Here is a 23,573-nt window from a genome sequence, read left to right as displayed (position 1 = left end):
TATAATGTGCAGGCCCCGCCACAGGCTGAAAATGTGATATTTTGGTAGGCCCCCTCACAGGCTAGAAATGTGGAACTATAATGTGCAGGCCCCGCCACAGGCTGAAAATGTGATACTTTGGCAGGCCCCATCACAGGCTAGAAATGTGGAACTATAATGTGCAGGCCCCGCCACAGGCTGAAAATGTGATAATTTGGTTGCCCCACCACAGGCTGAGAAATGTGACCGAGATTTGACCCAAAGTCGGAAAGATAATTAAACCGGATCAAGTTGAAGAAATGACATTGAGACTATAATACATGTTTATGAGCTATCATATGCTATATATTTCTTGTGTGGCTGGATTTTTATTGATGATTGATGTACATACTTGTATCGATTATTTGAGCTTTGATAGCCGGTTTATGACTTCATGATATGTGCTTTGACTTGTCGTGGTTTTCAGATTTTTATTATTATTGTGTTGGTGTGGATGTGTAGGGATTCTTACTGGGCTGTAAAGCTCATCCCCTTTTCTTCTTTCTTTTTATCAGAGTTGCAGGATGCTTAGATTTGGATGGGATGGGCGCAGAGTGCAGGTATCAGAGTCATTAGCTAGTTAGTTTGTTTGTCCTTCTTTGATGTCGATGAACATTTGAAGATCTTGTAATTGAACTAATTTGTTTATTTGGATATGTCGGACTTGTCTATTTGAATTATTAAATTAATCATGGATTTATTGGAATTTTGTTAAACATAGGCCTTGCATGATCTTTAGGGCACTGCTCTAGGGCTCATGCGGCCGGTCGCGTGCCGGACCCGGGAGTTGGGTTCGGGGCGTGACAGAGTGGTATCAGAGCTTAAGGTTAAGGTATCCTAGGGTTTAGGTTCAGGTGAGTGTGAGTGGGGAATTATGATAGGAAAACTATCAGAGTCTTGGTTTATAATCACTTAAGATTATAACAGGAATGATATTATAATCTAAGGTTTAAGACCACTAGGTACTGTGGCCTTAGTGGCATTAGAGTTTGAGGTTTAAGATCATTGGGAATTGTGACCAGTTGGAATCTGAGCATATGTTTAAGATCACTAGGGATCGTGACAGAAATATATCATAGCTTAAGGTTATGATCATTTGGGACATGATAATTAAATTCAATGCTTAAGTTGTAAGATCACTGGGCATTGTGATAAAATGTATGCATCGGTTTGGTTTTCGATGCATACGGAAGGAAAGTATAAATTGTCTTTGATCATGATAAGAGAGGTTTGACCTAAGATAAGTGTAGGTCAACAATGGCATATCGAGTATACCATGTTCAGATATTATTTAAATGATTTAAAAGTTCAAATTTGATTTGGGTTTTGATGTGATCATACTTTTGGTTTTGCTGCTAATTATTAGAGTGGGATTTGTACGTTGATTTAGTATTGGAGTAAGCTAAGGAGATTTCATAATATTGAAAGGAACGTTCTTCGAAGTTGAAAATGTATGTGGATTATATTTGGTGTTGGCATGTTGGATATTGCAAATAGGTCTATTTCCTATGGATGTATTTGATTATTTTGAGGCCATAGAGTATGCATATTGATGGGAGAATTCTAATTATTTGAATTCTCATGTTTGGATTGGGCTCCTGAATTTTCTTATAATTGTTGGAGATTATTGGATGTGTTAATCTAAAACTCGAGCCTAGATTTAAGATTTGAGCAGGGATCTTTTGTCATTGTTGATGAAGCCACTAATAAATGTCATATTGAGTAGAGACTTCGGTCATGAGATGCTTACATGAATTATCATATATAGCATTGTTGATGGATGTTAAGAATCTTGGTGAAGAAAGATCTGGAGGTTCTGCTCAATTAAAGTTCTAAAATTTGGATTTTTCTTAATCTCGGTGCAAAGTGATGCTTTGGTTAGAAATCATTTTGTGACTTTAGAGATTTTGATGAGTTAGATCAGAGTGCGCAGCGGAAGTGTAGTGGTTTGAGTTAATTTGAAACTGATTAGAAAAAGAAAAATATTTAATAATAATACCTTGATCTGAAAGGTATTATTATGGAACACTTGAGATAGTTTCTAATAGAGGAGAATGTCGTTGATTCTTTGTCTACTAGAAGTAGTTGTGGGCTCTCCTATTTTTGATAATTCTAAGAAGAATTTTGGGGCATCTCAAATTTAGCGTTAACGGATTGATAGCTCTGTGATTAAGCTTGGGCCTGGAATGATTTAACATAGTTCTTCGACTCCTAGCTCTAGTTTTCCTAGGATAAAGGTTGATCATTTAATCACAGGCAAAGTTAAGAAAAGAAAAATAAAAAAAAATGATTATAGAATATTAAAAGTATTTGATACTAAAGATTTCTCCTATTTTTGTCAAACCAATTATGATCTCTATGTAGAGTCAAGAGAAATTAATTTCCTTGGGATATAATTACGGCATTTTAATCCAAGGTTGGGAGTTTGGAATTCTTTTGAAGGAGATCAAAAGAACTTACTACGTGTGGTAAATAGAAAGGATCAAGTTTTGAGATGCTGTGATTTTTGTATGTCAAAATCTTGTGAGTAGGTACTCCGAGAGGGGGACTATTTGAGATCTCAGGGATGATATGACGGATGCATATTTTTAAAGTTTGAGGCTTCAAGTAAGTTAATTTCGAGGACGAAATTTTTTTAAGGAGGAGAGTATGTAATACCCGGAACCAAAAAAAAAAATGGTTTGATGGGCCGGCCCGAAGAAGCCGGGCCCATCTATCAAATACGATCGTGCCCTAGGCACGATCGTGGAAGGGGAAACGCAGAGAGAGGGGTGAAGGGGGTGGGGCGGCGGCGTGAGGGGAGGTCGGTTGTCGGGGGAGGCGACTCGCCGGAGGGGATCGAGCGCCGGAGAGGGAGATCCAGCCGGCCGCGGAGGGGGGGGAAGCCTTCCTCTTTCCTTCGGTGAAAACCCTCCATTTCTCCGCCGATTCCTCGCCGGAAAGGCCGCCGGAGCACCCATCGGACCGAGGTAAGCGTGGATCCTTTCTTTGCGCTTCATTTCCTAGACTTAGGGCGGTGATGGTGGGGATTTGACCGACGAGACCGTCGGAGAAGGATCCGAAACAGGGGTACCCTGTTTCGGCTTTTCTCCTTCGGATTTCGTCGCCGCCGGCCACCGGGTTGGCCGGGATTCATGGCGGGTGAGGTTGGTTGGGACTGTGTGAGGGTCGGAGAGGGATTTCTGGGTTGATTGAAGATGGGGGATGGGGGATCCGAGGCCTTTTTCCTCGTGATCCCGTTGTCTTCTCTTCCCCTCGTTGGTTGGCCGCCGACCGACCACCATCTCCGGTGGTGCCACAGTTGAGGGCCGTCACAGGCCGACTGTCGTCGCCAAGGATGGGCACCCTGGTGGCTGTGCCATCCAAATTCGAGAAGAGAGGGAGATGGATCGGCTTCCCTCATTTTGAGAAGGAGGAAGAGTTTTCTCTCTCCTCTCTTCTCTCTCCTAGGTTCTCTCTACTTGAATTATTTCTCTCACCATTTTCTCTCTCTAGATTGGAGTTTTCTCTCTCTAGTTTGATCCGAGGAGATCATTGTTTGTAAGGATTGCTGGATAGTCGTGGGTCAATGGAGAGTTTTGGGTTGTCAGATACTCCGGATAATTTTTAATATTGATTTGGTTCTGTAGGGCAACAAACTGTTGGACAAAGAGACATTGAGCAAGGTTCTACGCACCCTAGTTCGTAGATCACGGTGGTCTGTCTGGGTTGTCAGCAAAGGGTAAGGATCCTTGTACGCCAAACCTGCATGATATAATATTTTTATACTTAGATATGTATGATATGCTATAATTCAGATAAATCAAAAATAGTTTTATATTAAATTATATTTTGATCGTGTTGGCTTGTGGTTGATATTATGATCGTATTCGCTTGTGGTTGGCATTATGATGGATGCATGCATGCGCATAACTTACACCTACATAATTGGACTGATGGATGTGGTGCTCTAAACTAACTATGTGATATTGGTTGCCCCGTCACGGGCTGGAAACGTGACCGTGGTTAGTTTAAAGCTGGAAGTAAATATAAAGGAATTGATGTGTGGATGTAAACTGGATTGTATGAAAAGGGACTTTGGGTTTATCTTGTTATTATGGCAGGCCCCGTCACAGGTTGAAAAATGTGGTACTTTGGTAGGCCCCCTCACAGGCTAGAAATGTGGAACAATAATGTGCAGGCCCCGCCACAGGCTGAAAATGTGATACTTTGGTAGGCCCCCTCACAGGCTAGAAATGTGGAACTATAATGTGCAGGCCCCGCCACAGGCTGAAAATGTGATACTTTGGTAGGCCCCCTCACAGGCTAGAAATGTGGAACTATAATGTGCAGGCCCCGCCACAGGCTGAAAATGTGATACTTTGGCAGGCCCCATCACAGGCTAGAAATGTGGAACTATAATGTGCAGGCCCCGCCACAGGCTGAAAATGTGATAATTTGGTTGCCCCACCACAGGCTGAGAAATGTGACCGAGATTTGACCCAAAGTCGGAAAGATAATTAAACCGGATCAAGTTGAAGAAATGACATTGAGACTATAATACATGTTTATGAGCTATCATATGCTATATATTTCTTGTGTGGCTGGATTTTTATTGATGATTGATGTACATACTTGTATCGATTATTTGAGCTTTGATAGCCGGTTTATGACTTCATGATATGTGCTTTGACTTGTCGTGGTTTTCAGATTTTTATTATTATTGTGTTGGTGTGGATGTGTAGGGATTCTTACTGGACTGTAAAGCTCATCCCCTTTTCTTCTTTCTTTTTATCAGAGTTGCAGGATGCTTAGATTTGGATGGGATGGGCGCAGAGTGCAGGTATCAGAGTCATTAGCTAGTTAGTTTGTTTGTCCTTCTTTGATGTCGATGAACATTTGAAGATCTTGTAATTGAACTAATTTGTTTATTTGGATATGTCGGACTTGTCTATTTGAATTATTAAATTAATCGTGGATTTATTGGAATTTTGTTAAACATAGGCCTTGCATGATCTTTAGGGCACTGCTCTAGGGCTCATGCGGCCGGTCGCGTGCCGGACCCGGGAGTTGGGTTCGGGGCGTGACAGAACTTTTTCTTTTTTGGTCGAATTTGGCAATTGTTTGTGTTGTTTCTAGATTTTTTTTTTCTTAGCATTGTCTATGTAAAAATTTATATTTTTGTCAGTATTTGGCAATGGTTTTCTATGATTTGGAGCTTAATTAAAATGAAGAATTTATATTTTTGCCTCTATTTGGAGAGTTTTTTTTGTCTATGTGTTGTTTCCAGATTGTTTCCCTTTTTTCATTTCGAGTGAAAACTATTTGTAGTTTTCATTAATATGCTAATTTTATTTGTTTCACTCTTCTTGATATCATAGGTTTGTTGAATGGAAATTGAAAATGAGGATCGAGTACTTCTGATAAAGTTCACTCCATCATCATTTATATTTCCTCATAATGTCTAAATCCTGTGAGGTCCCATTTTACATTTTGAAGATGGTTTCCTTGACATGGTTTCTGATATTAGTAGTAGTATATAGTCTTAAGAAAAAAACGATCTTCTTCTTCTTCTTCCTCTGAAAAGAAATGAAGGGCTATTTGGTTTACTATGCTTCGTTCCCTTCTATAATTCAATTGTTTATTTGGTGTGTTCATTTGTCCATCTCATGTTAGTGTGTGTGATCCAGACTTTTTTTTTTTCAAAACAAATATTACTTTCTGAATGTGAAGGTAAAATGATTGAAAATGGTGATTGACACAGGTGTTTCATTTTTTCCTTCCTGCAGAATCTTTCCAACAAGATTTTATTGAATGCTGTTAAAGGTAAGTGCTTTCCTAGTATTTTATTTTAAAAAATTAATCTATGCCTGTGCTTTTAATATCAAATGGCCAATCTATTTTTTTTTTCCTCTGAACTAATTTTTGTGACCTTTCAGAATTTTCTCCATTGAAACTCCGCATTGGGGGCTCCTTGCAAGATAAGGTCATATATGGCGTGGATCCTCAACAGCCATGTACTCCTTTTGTTAAGAAAAAATCTGAGATGTTTGGTTTTTCTCAAGGCTGCCTACCCATGCATAGATGGGATGAACTCAATGGTTTCTTCAAAAAAGCCGGGTACTTTGATTATTTAAACTTCCTATAAATGCCTCATGGACTAGTTTTTCCCTTGATCCCACTAGAAAAATTCTGTTAGGATAGTATGCGTTCATAATGAATGCTTTCGTGGTAGGCGTATCCTGCATTTCTCATTGCTCTCTTCATAAATTCTGTCTAATCCGATGCATTCTCGCTTCAGAGCTGTAATCATTTTTGGGCTGAATGCCCTTAATGGAAGGGTTCATTTGCCGGGTGGTTCTTTAGGAGGACCCTGGAACTCCACCAACGCTGCATCTTTTATTCACTACACTGTCAATAAGGGTTACACTATCCATGGTTGGGAGCTTGGTAAGAGTCATGTCCCATTTAGATTCCTCACTTCATAAAGATTTTGCTCAATAGAGATAGTACTGAAGTTAGAATAAACAATGACAAAAGATTAACAAACAGCTGATCTAATTCAATGGGATGTTAAAAATCTTTTATATTTAATTTACATCGATTTCTGTTAAGATAAGGATGCGTATGAATTTTTGCTTCTAACTAATATCATCCGGATGCACAACCAAAACCGGTTTCAGCCTGGGGAAGAGATGGTGATCTCCAAGCTATGGATCACTGCCGCGTGTCGTCTCCGAGACAAGGGATGAGAAAGGGAGAAAAAAATTCTTTCTCTCCCTATTCAACTGCCGAAGGTGTTATACCGAAGGGGATGAGCCTAAGGTTATATCGGAATCTTTTTTGGTCCCTGTATCCGTTTATGCGATATAAGTATTTAAGTTGGATGCTTGCCCACGCTGGGCCCTTTCTTGACCCCTTAGAAAAAGAAATGGGACCCACCCACAAGTTTTACCTATTTTTGACTATTTTTTATATCCACCACTAATGCTAGGAATGAGAGCTTAGTACTAAAGTAGGGTGACATTTCGGCTAAGATCCATGGGCTCATCTCATAGGCAAATATATATATATATATATATATATATATATAGACTAATGGAACAGCAGATTGAGTGGCTTCATATGTGATCAACTATTTTAAAAATATTTTGCGGATGAAAGAGATCTATCTAGTGCACTCCAAAATTTATTATTTTTTAATTTTTTTACTGTACAATATATCCATACACCATAATATATATATATATATATATATTATTGTAATAAGTTTAGTAATAGAGGAGGGAGGGACATTTTAGTAATAGGATTAGGCATCCGGCCCCGCATTTAATCGACGCTCACGCGTTTTGAACCTGAGCCGCTTCGGTGAAATCTTAGCCCCATTCCAACTGTGCTATCATCTTAATCATAAATAATATTTTCTGGCTAGTTTTGTTAGGTGATGTTATGGATTATATCACGTACAGATAGACAGCCATTTCTGATAATATATCACATAACTGGATTATTATTACTTTCTAAAAAGGCATGTCAAGCAATTACAGCACACATGGATCATTATTCATGAGGACAAGTGCATATTTCGAATCTTTAACTCATGGAGTCTAGTAAAGGTTTCCTGCAGGGGGGTTGCAGTCGGCCACGCATTCCGCTCGCGTATTATAACAACGTGACCCGCGTCCATGGGCTGGGCAGCAGTAGCAGGGACGCCCAGAAATGCAAACGTCAATATAGCACGGCTCTGGGCCTTGACCTATCCAAAAGACGTTCAAGGTTAGAAACTATATTAGCCTAGTTTGGCCATAATTTAAAATTGACGATCAAATATTATGATACAAAGATTTAAAACTAGTAAAGAAATACAAGTTGCAAGAACATGATTTAGCTTTTTCTACACCAAAAAAATCATAACTGTGTTTTTAATGAATGAATACTGGTTAAGGAACTATTTTCTTTCAGTGTTGCCAGTCTTCTTCATCTTTTCTCACGAAAAGAGATAGACACTGTTGGGGGAAAACCCAAGTCATGCCATCTCAGAAGCGCCCGACCAAAGAGCGCCGACCAGAGAGGCGCCCGACCAAAGAGCGCCGACCAGAGAGGCGCTCGACTAGAAAGTACCGACCAGAAGCAATCCCGCCACAGGACACTCCGCTAGGCGACCAGCTCGGCTCGGCACCCGTGCCAGGCCCATGCCTTAGTCGAATACCCAATTTCCGTCTAACCCTTTAAAGGATCTGACAACTAAATACATGACTCCACTACAACCTGCCACCATCACTAAGCCATCAAGGCACGAGATCTCCGCAGGTATTCGGCACGGCCTATCATTAATGCATGAGACCCCCTCAGGCCTCTGATGCACTCAGTCATTAAATGAACACGGCTCAAGATGATCTCCGGATCACTGAACCATCAAAGCATATGGCTCTCCCTGACCGCCGGTTCACTCAGCAATTAATGCACTTACCATCTACGAACCCCAGGCCCACCACGGCCGGCGGTTCAACCACCCCAATGGGTCCGATCAACCGCGACAACTCCCTGACTCCGGTCTGATCCAGTCTTATTCTCCACTACGCCATTAATGAGCAAAATCGTGCCTAATTATCACAAAAGAGGACAAATCCCCCTGTCACCTCCCAGGTAACATAATATCTTCCTATAAAAGGGAACCTGGGGGAAGGAGGGAAGGGACGACACAGAACGGACACAAATATACACAAAAAAGAACAAACATTCCTCCTCCTTTACTCCCTCCACATATTAGCCTCCTCTGACTTAAGCTTCGGAGGGCCGGCGCCGGAAAGCCCGGCCACCGGCTTTTTTGCAGGACTCTCCGGGAGGACGCCACCAGTCGACGCACCGTCATCCACCATCCCGGCAGCGGAGCTCCTTCCCTCTTGGTTCGCGGCAGCCCCCGGGTCCAATTTCCAGCAACAGACATAGATAGCGGAAGAGAGGGAGGAAGGCAAACGAACAAAGTAACCTAATACTTACATTGATTCTGAGCAAAGAGTCCTGCAAGGACGAAGAAAACCAAAGCCAAACGCATGGTCTTCATGGCGAACGTACCCAAGGGAATTGAAGAAGATAATCACAAGGCTACCTTTACACTATCAAACGGGAGGTAACACCGAGGCTTTTAAAAGCCATCAAACGGTGTAAATGAGGAAACTAAATATCTTATGGAAATTATTTTGGGTGGGAGTTACTAAATATATTTTCTTTAAAAAGGTTGCTATATATCGATGCCGAATGGAATTGGAAGACAATTATAAGGCTGTTTTTTTTGGCCAATCAAACAAGGACTTTTAAACCATATGGAAACTAAATATCTTCTCTTTAGTTATGGTGACAAAATCTTTCATGGTGGGAATCAGTATATATATATATTCTTTAAAAAGGTTGTGACAGATACATATAATGAATCGAATTAAACAAGGCAATCAATCACAAGGCTGTCATTTCCCATAAAACAAGAGACAAGCCGTCTAAGGTGTAGGTAAGGAAACTCAATATCCTCTCTCTAATTGAGCATATCCTCAAAAACTTGGTGAGAAAACCTTTCATAATCAATCTCAGTAAATATATATATAATATGTGCGCACTGAATTAAATTAAAAAATATGATAACTTTTTTTCAATCAAATAAAGGACCGGAGCAAGAACCTAAGTCTATGTGTCTAAATAAGATTGCTTCACTATCGTTCCAGCATCTTGATCAGCATATTTTAAGAACATTTTCTATCTTAAGTATTTATTTTTAATATATAAAAAATATGGTAGATAAAAGTTCATTTTTCTTAAAAAAATTATATTAGAAATCAGTAAATATATTTTTTTAATAAAAAGTTGCTACAGATATATATAATGAATCAAATTAAAGAAGACAATTAATTACAAGGCTGTCATTTCCAAACAGGAGACAAGTCGTCCAACGTGTAAATAAGGAAACTAAATATCTTCTCTTTCATTAAGCAGATCTTTACAGATTCGGCGAGAAAAACTTTAATGGTTTCAGCAAAAAAAGAAGAACTTTAATGGTGAGAATCAATACATGACTTTTATATATGTATATATACCGAATTGAATTAAAAAAATATAGACACAAGCCTTTTTTTAATCTAAAAATAATTTAGATCCATGCGTCTAGATAGAATCGCCCCACTACCATCCCAGCATCCCGATCGGCATCTCTTGAAATATTTTCTATCCTAAGTACCTTTCTAAATATTGGAATAGGGTGGAATAAAGGTACATTTCTTTTTATGAAAAAACCATGACAATCTTTACAAGTGCGATATATTGCTATACTTTAAATTGAGCATCCGCCCTCGTTTAGATCTTATTGGCTAGTCCGTGCGATTTTTGGAAAATAGACACCATGAGGAACGTAGCATATGAGAACAATGGCCTCTAACAAAATTTGTTGTCGACACTCAGTACGCTTCGCCATTTCATACCATACCATATATCAATATTGTAATAGATGGTACCGATATAGGGTCTGATATGAAGATGGTAAACCTTGGTCTCCGACATAGCCTGCCATTTTTGATAGGTTAGCTGGGCAAGATGGAGCCCATGAGCATACGGCTTTGTAGGATATTAACATGGAGAACCACAAAGCCTCTTGCTTCTAGCGCTATCCCTTTGGAAAACTTTGTTTGAAGCATGGGGCATTGTAACTCTTGGTTTGTATCGGTATTAGGTTCACAACAATATGATGTTTTATGTTTTTGAAATTTCAACCCTTAATAACCGCAGCTGGTTTAAACTGATATATTATTGATGGAGATTTTCTAATCTATTTTTTTTCAATTTTAAACACATATTTTAATTATTATATTCTAACCTAATGTCTTAAAAAATAGTGATAATTTTGATTTGGGTTTTTTGTATGGATACCCTTCTAAATATTGGATTTTACGTGAATACCCTTCCAAAATTGATATTTGCATGTATACCCTTGTAAAATACTTGTTTTGCTATTCTATCTGTTTTTATTCTTATTTCTGCATATATACCCATGCTATCTAACGCCGTTAAAAAATTAACGATTTTAAATTAAAATGACTAAAATACCCTTAATGGGTAGACGTGCAAATAAAAATTCTTATAAGGGTATACAAGCAAATAGTAACTTTATAAGGATATTCATACAATTTTCTATATTTAGAAGGGTATTTACGTAAAAAAATCCTAGTAGATGGAAAGAATTTAGATACATTAATTAATGTGATAGCCTTTATAATCCTGTATTTATTAGTAAATGTATTTGGTCCTATGACCAAAGGTTTGTTTTTTTATCATGAATATAACAAAAATATACAATAGGATTTGCAAATTGGCTGTATCTAGATTTACCTCCAGCAATTGATCTGATGATGGGATTAATATCATAAGGGGAGTAGGGTTCAAGCATCGAAGGATGGCAACAAGCATAGGTTCACAGGATCCAAAGGAACCTCGGCCCGTCAGGATTCTCTCTCGTTCTATTACACTATTGGTTTGGTGTCTCGGCAGCTGGGTATTCGTGCAAATACCAATTTTCAAAGGGTATTCGTGCAAAATCTGATATTTAGAAGGGTATCTATGCAAAAAACCCTTCCGATTTTACTAAAACTTTTGATGGTTAAATGTTATGGTTTTGATAAATATCTGCGAAGATCCGAGTTCGAACATCTTGACCTTTCCATGTCTTTACCAACTTACTATTCAACCGAGATCTCAGTTCATCTTGGTGCCACCTATCCATTTAGATTGCTAAGATGTCAAAGTTTTAAGAACCTTGTTCTAAATTATTGTTTTTTTCTTCTTTTGCTTGCTAATTATCTGGATTCATCTTGCTTCATTTATTGTAGATGACCCTATAAAAGATTTAGCCTATATGTCTGGACCTTTCTTTTATATACTTCTTGATTGGCATGAAAACAAGATCTTTAAAACATAAAACCTGAATTTTTGTTCCCAATCAAACTCTTTTAGACCTAAAACCTAAAACCCCTTTCTAAACCTGAATTTGCAATCTTGCATCCACAAGTTAGCTGTTTGGACTTCTACGTCAATGGCCAGCTGAGGAGAAATTACCAATTTAAAGTTAAGCTCACTGTTAGCAACTTAGCACTTTTGTCTTGCTTGGTGTTTGGAAATGGTTGCATTAGTTTGATTGGTAGCCTTGATGAGGAAGTCAAAAGATATAACATTTGGTTGTTATAGAATGAATTAAGGTGGTGAAGCTCTCATGTACTGTCATCAGGTAGTTCCTAATATCCAATACGTCAATGGAAAGTATAATAGGACTTGGAATTGCTTCGTTTACAAATTAAATTCAAATGAATACATCTAGTTAGCAGCACTGCATTGTCATGATGGATGGTCTCGTAATTATTTTAGTTGGTAATTTTGTACTCGTTTTCTTGTCATCCTTCCTGGATTTGGAAGCGTATAAACTTTTGAGTCAAGGTATATCTTTCATTATGATCGCGCAATTGGCCCACTCTTTTGTCTAGAGGTAGATTGTTTTTTTTGTTGATTCTGTACTTAAGAGGGGAAAAAAAATAAGGGAGAGTTGAAGACAGAAAATTTTAGACTTGGAATTGCACTCAAGATTTTAAATACTATGGAATAAAGCTGTTTCGATTTTTTTATAAAACGGAATGCACCATCATCTCGTCCTGTTCCGACATTTGGAATAGAGAATGTCCAAAGATGTACCGATTAGGATGTTTGGATAATAGCAGGATGGTCCTGTCCTGATACTTAGGACGATACTCTATTCCAGTGTCCTGCAGAATATTCCGTCGGGACTTGAGTCTTTAATCGCACTAACGATATTTGGTTCCCGGTTCTACTTGGATGTGTCTATGAAGAAAGATAAGCTTAGAAAATGTACTATAATGACACAGTTCATGTTTTGAGGGTTCTATGATCTATCATAGAATGGCATGATGCTAAGTAATAGGGCTGGCCAATGCCCAGAACCTCAAGAACAAGCAACAATAATGAGAAAGAAACAAAATTAAGGGAGAATAAATTTGAAGAGAGTGGACTAAAAATTTTACTAATAAAAAAAAAATAACAAAACTCATGTTCAATATCAAAACATGCCTCACAATACTTTCTCCACGATAACCATGGAAATTATGAACTGTTCCCTAACTCACAAAAAAAGAAGCAAGACACAAATCCTCTTTGGACTCCAACAGGCATTCCATACTCAAGCTACTCACAATGCCTCACCACTCTCATATTCTTAAAGACCAAATACAAAACCACTCGGACTCGGTCACCAATTCTAGTCACCAAACAATTTCAGGAACTATTATTTCTTTTTCAATCTGAAGGCTGTACAGTCATATAGTACACAAATGCTACTCATGGTAAGGAATGCCCTAACTAAACCCACAAGTAATTAGATGCACAGTTTAACATATATCCTAATATAATTAAGATTCACAATTGACATGATAACCAACTCAACTGCAATAAAAATCCCAATAGGACCAGGACAAACCATTGTTTGATGCAACCTTAGTAGTTTGATGGTTGAGGTGTCTCCTTCATGTCAAAACAATAACCTACCCTCCTTCCACAACAAGCCACAAAAGAGATGAAACCATTCAACTTGCATTATTGGAAGGTCATTAATTGAGTGTACCTTAGACTCCACTTAAACAATGGAATTTTAGGACAGCAGTTGGACCACAAGGTGCTGCCAATGCGAAAACCCTTTAATTTACAATAACTCGATTGTTCCAAACGAGTGCAAGATTGATGATTCTGATATTTGCTAAGATGAGAGAAAGAATTTTTTTTTTTTTTTTTGTGTATCATAACATTTATAATGGACTTGTATATATGAAGCCAAACTTCAAAAGTACATCTCTTCTGTGCCAAAACATTTCTTTAGCATAATAATCACCGTTAGTTCCATAAATTAATGAGTACTAGCATAATAAGCATGGATTTCTAAAAATCTCTAATTGACTAAAGAGCTCTTATATTAATAATTTGACAAACAATATTGCTGAATAATATATTTTTATTCGGTCCTTCTTATCAAAAGCACAAGAATTTTGTCAAAACAGAAGCTTGTAGTCAATATTATATGAGCAATATATTATTTTTGTGAGTTTCATTTCTATAAAAGAATATAATGGCTATGTTACTGTTGTTGTACCACTTGTTGCCAATATATAGAAAAGTCCCTTTCCTCTATAATTTTAAGTAAAGGTCCCTCTTTCAAAATGCCCCGCACCATGGTCAAACACTGGATTACTTACAACTAGAAACGGCTGCATTGCTAAATGAACGGCCCAGATCAAGTGGCAATATCTGGGACAGGACAGTATCTACATGGGGTATTCCCTCCCAAGCACCGCCCCCTAACTCAAGCGAAGCATCTAAAACCTTACAGTGGGCCCCACTCCGCTTTTTTTTTTTTTTTTGCTGGAAACTCCGCTTCACATGCTCGCCACCGCCGTCCATAAAAGTTTAAGGAGCCGAACCACGTGCCCCCCCCCCCCCCCCCCGGGGACATCAAAGTTACCCCAAATCTAACCCCAGTAAGACAAAGGCAGTTGGTCCCTTTTGTCTTTATAGGCTCGTTCCAGCCGCACAAAACTGTCCCGGAGGAATACCTGCACTCAACTGGATAGGATAACCGCATCAGCTGACCGCTCTCCGTTCAGAAAATTGTCGGTGACGGTGAAAACAGTGCGCATGGGAAGCGGAGTCCGGTCCCCGTTCATCTTTCATGGAGCCAACTTTTGATAAGGCCGTTAATTCACAATAACGGAGCCCCTCCAAAATTTTTACGATGGTTATGGCATTTTTTAGTTTTCATTTCTCATCAAGTTTACTTATTTTTAGGTGATTTAGAGATTTAAATCTAGAAACATAATTTTATTTATAAAATAAATAAAGGAACAAGAGGTCTCCAAAGTTGTTGCATAACAGCTGTTATCTCAAACGTTGCGGGGTGGAGTCTGATCACCTCCCATGCTTCTTGGACTAAAAGACACCCCTTCCTCCTCTGTTTCCCTTCTCCTCTTGGAGCCCCTCTATATAGATTCCAAGCTTTGTGTACCAACCTATTCCACCCTCGGGTAAGAAGGCATTATAGTATTTATATGGTGGTGCTGGGAGGTATTCTCTTCTTATATTGCCCCTAAAGGCCTCACCTTTCTCTCTATTCTCCTTCTGTTTCTCTCTGAAGGCCTCTGGGAGATGGGTGGAGCTCTTCTGCGGCTCCTGGGCTTCTGCTTCTGGGCATTTCTATGGCTCTCCAGCTTCGTCGCAGTGGACGCTGTTGGGGCTTCTCCGCCTGCTGGGGCCAGCAAGGGGACCGCCGTCGTCGATGGGACAACTGCCATTGCGGTCACTGACGATGACTTCGTTTGCGCTACGCTGGATTGGTGGCCGCCGGAGAAGTGTGATTACGGGACTTGTAGCTGGGGCCTCGCATCCGTGCTCAATCTGGTAAAAAGTTTGGTTTTTTTGGCTTAGTGCTGTTATATTTTGCAATGTGGAGCTCGTCAAAATCTGAACTTTTATTCATATGGATTTTCTCAGAATTGTTTTTTTTTTTTGTGGGGGGGGGGGGGTTCAGTTTGGTAGCAATGCTCAATTTGGTCAAAAGTTCGGATGTTTGCTCTGTATTGTGTTATAATTTGTAATGTGGAGCTTGTCAAAAACTGAACTTTTTCTTTTTTGGTCGAATTTAGCAATTGTTTGTGTTGTTTCTAGATTTTTTTTTCTTAGCATTGTCTATGTAAAAATTTATATTTTTGTCAGTATTTGGCAATGGTTTTCTATGATTTGGAGCTTAATTAAAATGAAGAATTTATATTTTTGCCTCTATTTGGAGAGTTTTTTTTGTCTATGTGTTGTTTCCAGATTGTTTCCCTTTTTTCATTTCGAGTGAAAACTATTTGTAGTTTTCATTAATATGCTAATTTTATTTGTTTCACTCTTCTTGATATCATAGGTTTGTTGAATGGAAATTGAAAATGAGGATCGAGTACTTCTGATAAAGTTCACTCCATCATCATTTATATTTCCTCATAATGTCTAAATCCTGTGAGGTCCCATTTTACATTTTGAAGATGGTTTCCTTGACATGGTTTCTGATATTAGTAGTAGTATATAGTCTTAAGAAAAAAACGATCTTCTTCTTCTTCTTCCTCTGAAAAGAAATGAAGGGCTATTTGGTTTACTATGCTTCGTTCCCTTCTATAATTCAATTGTTTATTTGGTGTGTTCATTTGTCCATCTCATGTTAGTGTGTGTGATCCAGACTTTTTTTTTTTCAAAACAAATATTACTTTCTGAATGTGAAGGTAAAATGATTGAAAATGGTGATTGACACAGGTGTTTCATTTTTTCCTTCCTGCAGAATCTTTCCAACAAGATTTTATTGAATGCTGTTAAAGGTAAGTGCTTTCCTAGTATTTTATTTTAAAAAATTAATCTATGCCTATGCTTTTAATATCAAATGGCCAATCTAGTTTTTTTTTTTTCCTCTGAACTAATTTTTGTGACTGTTGCTGGAAATTGGACCCGGGGGCCGCCGCGAAGCCGGGGAAGGAGGGGCTCCGCCGCAGGGACGGTGGGCGACCGCGCGCCGGCTGCTGACGTCCTCCGGAAGGGGTGGAGCTCCGCCTCAGAAGCGGTGGTCGACGGTGCGCCGGCGGGGTGGTGTCCTCCTGGGGGGCGCAGGTCCTGCAAGAAAATCGGTGGCCGGGCTCCCCGGCGCCGGCCCTCCGATGCTTAAGTCAGAGAGGGCAGATATGTGGAGAGAGCGGGGGAGAGAGTATGTGGAGAAGACAGTGTCAATATGTGGATAAGGTGAAAGAGATTGATGTCATCAATGGTGTCTGTGCTGTTTACTTCTATCTTCTCTCCTCTTTTTCGGTCCCTCTTTCGGGGTTTTCCGGTCCTTCCGTCCCCCTTCTCTTTCCCCCCAGGTTCTCTTTTATAGTGGAATTTTGTGTTACCTGGGAGGTGACGGGAAATTTGTCCCTTTCCGTCATAATTGGGCACGATTTGGCCCATTAATGGCGTAGTGGAGAACGGGACCGAATCAGACCGGAACCAGGGAGTTGTCACGGTCGATCGGACCCATTGGAGTGGTTGAACCGTCAGCCATAGTGGGCCTGGGTTCGTGGATGGTAAGTGTATTTATTACTGAATGAACCGGTGGTCAGGAAGAGCCATATGCTCTGATGGTTCAGTTTGGTAGCAATGCTCAATTTGGTCAAAAGTTCGGATGTTTGCTCTGTATTGTGTTATAATTTGTAATGTGGAGCTTGTCAAAAACTGAACTTGTAATACCCGGAACCAAAAAAAAAAAAAAAAATGGTTTGATGGGCCGGCCCGAAGAAGCCGGGCCCATCTATCAAATACGATCGTGCCCTAGGCACGATCGTGGAAGGGGAAATGCAGAGAGAGGGGTGAAGGGGGTGGGGCGGCGGCGTGAGGGGAGGTCGGTCGTCGGGGGAGGCGACTCGCCGGAGGGGATCGAGCGCCGGAGAGGGAGATCCAGCCGGCCGCGGAGGGGGGGAAAGCCTTCCTCTTTCCTTCGGTGAAGACCCTCCATTTCTCCGCCGATTCCTCGCCGGAAAGGCCGCCGGAGCACCCATCGGACCGAGGTAAGCGTGGATTCTTTCTTTGCGCTTCATTTCCTAGACTTAGGGCGGTGATGGTGGGTATTTGACCGACGAGACCGTCGGAGAAGGATCCGAAACAGGGGTACCCTGTTTCGGCTTTTCTCCTTCGGATTTCGTCGCCGCCGGCCACCGGGTTGGCCGGGATTCATGGCGGGTGAGGTTGGTTGGGACTGTGTGAGGGTCGGAGAGGGATTTCTGGGTTGATTGAAGATGGGGGATGGGGGATCCGAGGCCTTTTTCCTCGTGATCCCGTTGTCTTCTCTTCCCCTCGTTGGTTGGCCGCCGACCGACCACCATCTCCGGTGGTGCCACAGTTGAGGGCCGTCACAGGCCGGCTGTCGTCGCCAAGGATGGGCACCCTGGTGGCTGTGCCATCCAAATTCGAGAAGAGAGGGAGATGGATCGGCTTCCCTCATTTTGAGAAGGAGGAAGAGTTTTCTCTCTCCTCTCTTCTCTCTCCTAGGTTCTCTCTACTTGAATTATTTCTCTCACCATTTTCTCTCTCTAGATTGGAGTTTTCTCTCTCTAGTTTGATCCGAGGAGATCATTGTTTGTAAGGATTGCTGGATAGTCGTGGGTCAATGGAGAGTTTTGGGTTGTCAGATACTCCGGATAATTTTTAATATTGATTTGGTTCTGTAGGGCAACAAACTGTTGGACAAAGAGACATTGAGCAAGGTTCTACGCACCCTAGTTCGTAGATCACGGTGGTCTGTCTGGGTTGTCAGCAAAGGGTAAGGATCCTTGTACGCCAAACCTGCATGATATAATATTTTTATACTTAGATATGTATGATATGCTATAATTCAGATAAATCAAAAATAGTTTTATATTAAATTATATTTTGATCGTGTTGGCTTGTGGTTGATATTATGATCGTATTCGCTTGTGGTTGGTATTATGATGGATGCATGCATGCGCATAACTTACACCTACATAATTGGACTGATGGATGTGGTGCTCTAAACTAACTATGTGATATTGGTTGCCCCGTCACGGGCTGGAAACGTGACCGTGGTTAGTTTAAAGCTGGAAGTAAATATAAAGGAATTGATGTGTGGATGTAAACTGGATTGTATGAAAAGGGACTTTGGGTTTATCTTGTTATTATGGCAGGCCCCGTCACAGGTTGAAAAATGTGGTACTTTGGTAGGCCCCCTCACAGGCTAGAAATGTGGAACAATAATGTGCAGGCCCCGCCACAGGCTGAAAATGTGATACTTTGGTAGGCCCCCTCACAGGCTAGAAATGTGGAACTATAATGTGCAGGCCCCGCCACAGGCTGAAAATGTGATACTTTGGTAGGCCCCCTCACAGGCTAGAAATGTGGAACTATAATGTGCAGGCCCCGCCACAGGCTGAAAATGTGATATTTTGGTAGGCCCCCTCACAGGCTAGAAATGTGGAACTATAATGTGCAGGCCCCGCCACAGGCTGAAAATGTGATACTTTGGCAGGCCCCATCACAGGCTAGAAATGTGGAACTATAATGTGCAGGCCCCGCCACAGGCTGAAAATGTGATAATTTGGTTGCCCCACCACAGGCTGAGAAATGTGACCGAGATTTGACCCAAAGTCGGAAAGATAATTAAACCGGATGAAGTTGAAGAAATGACATTGAGACTATAATACATGTTTATGAGCTATCATATGCTATATATTTCTTGTGTGGCTGGATTTTTATTGATGATTGATGTACATACTTGTATCGATTATTTGAGCTTTGATAGCCGGTTTATGACTTCATGATATGTGCTTTGACTTGTCGTGGTTTTCAGATTTTTATTATTATTGTGTTGGTGTGGATGTGTAGGGATTCTTACTGGGCTGTAAAGCTCATCCCCTTTTCTTCTTTCTTTTTATCAGAGTTGCAGGATGCTTAGATTTGGATGGGATGGGCGCAGAGTGCAGGTATCAGAGTCATTAGCTAGTTAGTTTGTTTGTCCTTCTTTGATGTCGATGAACATTTGAAGATCTTGTAATTGAACTAATTTGTTTATTTGGATATGTCGGACTTGTCTATTTGAATTATTAAATTAATCGTGGATTTATTGGAATTTTGTTAAACATAGGCCCTGCATGATCTTTAGGGCACTGCTCTAGGGCTCATGCGGCCGGTCGCGTGCCGGACCCGGGAGTTGGGTTCGGGGCGTGACAGAGTGGTATCAGAGCTTAAGGTTAAGGTATCCTAGGGTTTAGGTTCAGGTGAGTGTGAGTGGGGAATTATGATAGAAAAACTATCAGAGTCTTGGTTTATAATCACTTAAGATTGTAACAGGAATGATATTATAATCTAAGGTTTAAGACCACTAGGTACTGTGGCCTTAGTGGCATTAGAGTTTGAGGTTTAAGATCATTGGGAATTGTGACCAGTTGGAATCTGAGCATATGTTTAAGATCACTAGGGATCGTGACAGAAATATATCATAGCTTAAGGTTATGATCATTTGGGACATGATAATTAAATTCAATGCTTAAGTTGTAAGATCACTGGGCATTGTGATAAAATGTATGCATCGGTTTGGTTTTCGATGCATACGGAAGGAAAGTATAAATTGTCTTTGATCATGATAAGAGAGGTTTGACCTAAGATAAGTGTAGGTCAACAATGGCATATCGAGTATACCATGTTCAGATATTATTTAAATGATTTAAAAGTTCAAATTTGATTTGGGTTTTGATGTGATCATACTTTTGGTTTTGCTGCTAATTATTAGAGTGGGATTTGTACGTTGATTTAGTATTGGAGTAAGCTAAGGAGATTTCATAATATTGAAAGGAACGTTCTTCGAAGTTGAAAATGTATGTGGATTATATTTGGTGTGGGCATGTTGGATATTGCAAATAGGTCTATTTCCTATGGATGTATTTGATTATTTTGAGGCCATAGAGTATGCATATTGATGGGAGAATTCTAATTATTTGAATTCTCATGTTTGGATTGGGCTCCTGAATTTTCTTATAATTGTTGGAGATTATTGGATGTGTTAATCTAAAACTCGAGCCTAGATTTAAGATTTGAGCAGGAATCTTTTGTCATTGTTGATGAAGCCACTAATAAATGTCATATTGAGTAGAGACTTCGGTCATGAGATGCTTACATGAATTATCATATATAGCATTGTTGATGGAAGTTAAGAATCTTGGTGAAGAAAGATCTGGAGGTTCTGCTCAATTAAAGTTCTAAAATTTGGATTTTTCTTAATCTCGGTGCAAAGTGATGCTTTGGTTAGAAATCATTTTGTGACTTTAGAGATTTTGATGAGTTAGATCAGAGTGCGCAGCGGAAGTGTAGTGGTTTGAGTTAATTTGAAACTGATTAGAAAAAGAAAAATATTTAATAATAATACCTTGATCTGAAAGGTATTATTATGGAACACTTGAGATAGTTTCTAATAGAGGAGAATGTCGTTGATTCTTTGTCTACTAGAAGTAGTTGTGGGCTCTCCTATTTTTGATAATTCTAAGAAGAATTTTGGGGCATCTCAAATTTAGCGTTAACGGATTGATAGCTCTCTGATTAAGCTTGGGCCTGGAATGATTTAACATAGTTCTTCGACTCCTAGCTCTGGTTTTCCTAGGATAAAGGTCGATCATTTAATCACAGGCAAAGTTAAGAAAAGAAAAATAAAAAAAAATGATTATAGAATATTAAAAGTATTTGATACTAAAGATTTCTCCTATTTTTGTCAAACCAATTATGATCTCTATGTAGAGTCAAGAGAAATTAATTTCCTTGGGATATAATTACGGCATTTTAATCCAAGGTTGGGAGTTTGGAATTCTTTTGAAGGAGATCAAAAGAACTTACTACGTGTGGTAAATAGAAAGGATCAAGTTTTGAGATGCTGTGATTTTTGTATGTCAAAATCTTGTGAGTAGGTACTCCGAGAGGGGGACTATTTGAGATCTCAGGGATGATATGACGGATGCATATTTTTAAAGTTTGAGGCTTCAAGTAAGTTAATTTCGAGGACGAAATTTTTTTAAGGAGGAGAGTATGTAATACCTGGAACCAAAAAAAAAAAATGGTTTGATGGGCCGGCCCGAAGAAGCCGGGCCCATCTATCAAATACGATCGTGCCCTAGGCACGATCGTGGAAGGGGAAACGCAGAGAGAGGGGTGAAGGGGGTGGGGCGGCGGCGTGAGGGGAGGTCGGTCGTCGGGGGAGGCGACACGCCGGAGGGGATCGAGCGCCGGAGAGGGAGATCCAGCCGGCCGCGGAGGGGGGGGAAGCCTTCCTCTTTCCTTCGGTGAAGACCCTCCATTTCTCCGCCGATTCCTCGCCGGAAAGGCCGCCGGAGCACCCATCGGACCGAGGTAAGCGTGGATCCTTTCTTTGCGCTTCATTTCCTAGACTTAGGGCGGTGATGGTGGGGATTTGACCGACGAGACCGTCGGAGAAGGATCCGAAACAGGGGTACCCTGTTTCGGCTTTTCTCCTTCGGATTTCGTCGCCGCCGGCCACCGGGTTGGCCGGGATTCATGGCGGGTGAGGTTGGTTGGGACTGTGTGAGGGTCGGAGTGGGATTTCTGGGTTGATTGAAGATGGGGGATGGGGGATCCGAGGCCTTTTTCCTCGTGATCCCGTTGTCTTCTCTTCCCCTCGTTGGTTGGCCGCCGACCGACCACCATCTCCGGTGGTGCCACAGTTGAGGGCCGTCACAGGCCGGCTGTCGTGCCGGACCCGGGAGTTGGGTTCGGGGCGTGACAGAACTTTTTCTTTTTTGGTCGAATTTGGCAATTGTTTGTGTTGTTTCTAGATTTTTTTTTCTTAGCATTGTCTATGTAAAAATTTATATTTTTGTCAGTATTTGGCAATGGTTTTCTATGATTTGGAGCTTAATTAAAATGAAGAATTTATATTTTTGCCTCTATTTGGAGAGTTTTTTTTGTCTATGTGTTGTTTCCAGATTGTTTCCCTTTTTTCATTTCGAGTGAAAACTATTTGTAGTTTTCATTAATATGCTAATTTTATTTGTTTCACTCTTCTTGATATCATAGGTTTGTTGAATGGAAATTGAAAATGAGGATCGAGTACTTCTGATAAAGTTCACTCCATCATCATTTATATTTCCTCATAATGTCTAAATCCTGTGAGGTCCCATTTTACATTTTGAAGATGGTTTCCTTGACATGGTTTCTGATATTAGTAGTAGTATATAGTCTTAAGAAAAAAACGATCTTCTTCTTCTTCTTCTTCCTCTGAAAAGAAATGATGGGCTATTTGGTTTACTATGCTTCGTTCCCTTCTATAATTCAATTGTTTATTTGGTGTGTTCATTTGTCCATCTCATGTTAGTGTGTGTGATCCAGACTTTTTTTTTTTTCAAAACAAATATTACTTTCTGAATGTGAAGGTAAAATGATTGAAAATGGTGATTGACACAGGTGTTTCATTTTTTCCTTCCTGCAGAATCTTTCCAACAAGATTTTATTGAATGCTGTTAAAGGTAAGTGCTTTCCTAGTATTTTATTTTAAAAAATTAATCTATGCCTATGCTTTTAATATCAAATGGCCAATCTAGTTTTTTTTTTTTCCTCTGAACTAATTTTTGTGACCTTTCAGAATTTTCTCCATTGAAACTCCGCATTGGGGGCTCCTTGCAAGATAAGGTCATATATGGCGTGGATCCTCAACAGCCATGTACTCCTTTTGTTAAGAAAAAATCTGAGATGTTTGGTTTTTCTCAAGGCTGCCTACCCATGCATAGATGGGATGAACTCAATGGTTTCTTCAAAAAAGCCGGGTACTTTGATTATTTAAACTTCCTATAAATGCCTCATGGACTAGTTTTTCCCTTGATCCCACTAGAAAAATTCTGTTAGGATAGTATGCGTTCATAATGAATGCTTTCGTGGTAGGCGTATCCTGCATTTCTCATTGCTCTCTTCATAAA

At 40.0% G+C, this 23,573-nt stretch overlaps 1 protein-coding gene across 3 annotated transcripts in view; it reads left to right on the top strand.

Moving 5' to 3' along the window:
* Positions 1 to 23,573, top strand: part of LOC120104595 (heparanase-like protein 3) — a 99,523-nt gene that overhangs the window by 61,431 nt on the left and 14,519 nt on the right. For all 3 annotated transcript variants that reach the window (XM_039115994.1, XM_039115995.1, XM_039115993.1), the window contains exons 2-10: positions 3,648 to 3,739; positions 4,796 to 4,840; positions 5,787 to 5,823; positions 5,937 to 6,117; positions 6,299 to 6,447; positions 15,221 to 15,483; positions 19,539 to 19,583; positions 23,090 to 23,126; positions 23,243 to 23,423. In XM_039115994.1, coding sequence (XP_038971922.1) covers positions 4,805 to 4,840; positions 5,787 to 5,823; positions 5,937 to 6,117; positions 6,299 to 6,447; positions 15,221 to 15,483; positions 19,539 to 19,583; positions 23,090 to 23,126; positions 23,243 to 23,423 — 929 coding nt within the window. In that variant the 5' untranslated portion in view covers positions 3,648 to 3,739; positions 4,796 to 4,804. The remainder of the gene's footprint in view (positions 1 to 3,647; positions 3,740 to 4,795; positions 4,841 to 5,786; positions 5,824 to 5,936; positions 6,118 to 6,298; positions 6,448 to 15,220; positions 15,484 to 19,538; positions 19,584 to 23,089; positions 23,127 to 23,242; positions 23,424 to 23,573) is intronic.

Source organism: Phoenix dactylifera, unplaced genomic scaffold, assembly GCF_009389715.1.
Source record: "Phoenix dactylifera cultivar Barhee BC4 unplaced genomic scaffold, palm_55x_up_171113_PBpolish2nd_filt_p 000046F, whole genome shotgun sequence".
Lineage (NCBI taxonomy): Eukaryota > Viridiplantae > Streptophyta > Magnoliopsida > Arecales > Arecaceae > Phoenix > Phoenix dactylifera.
Note: the sequence above shows the minus strand (reverse complement) of the source record. Positions and strands in the feature narration are given on the sequence as shown.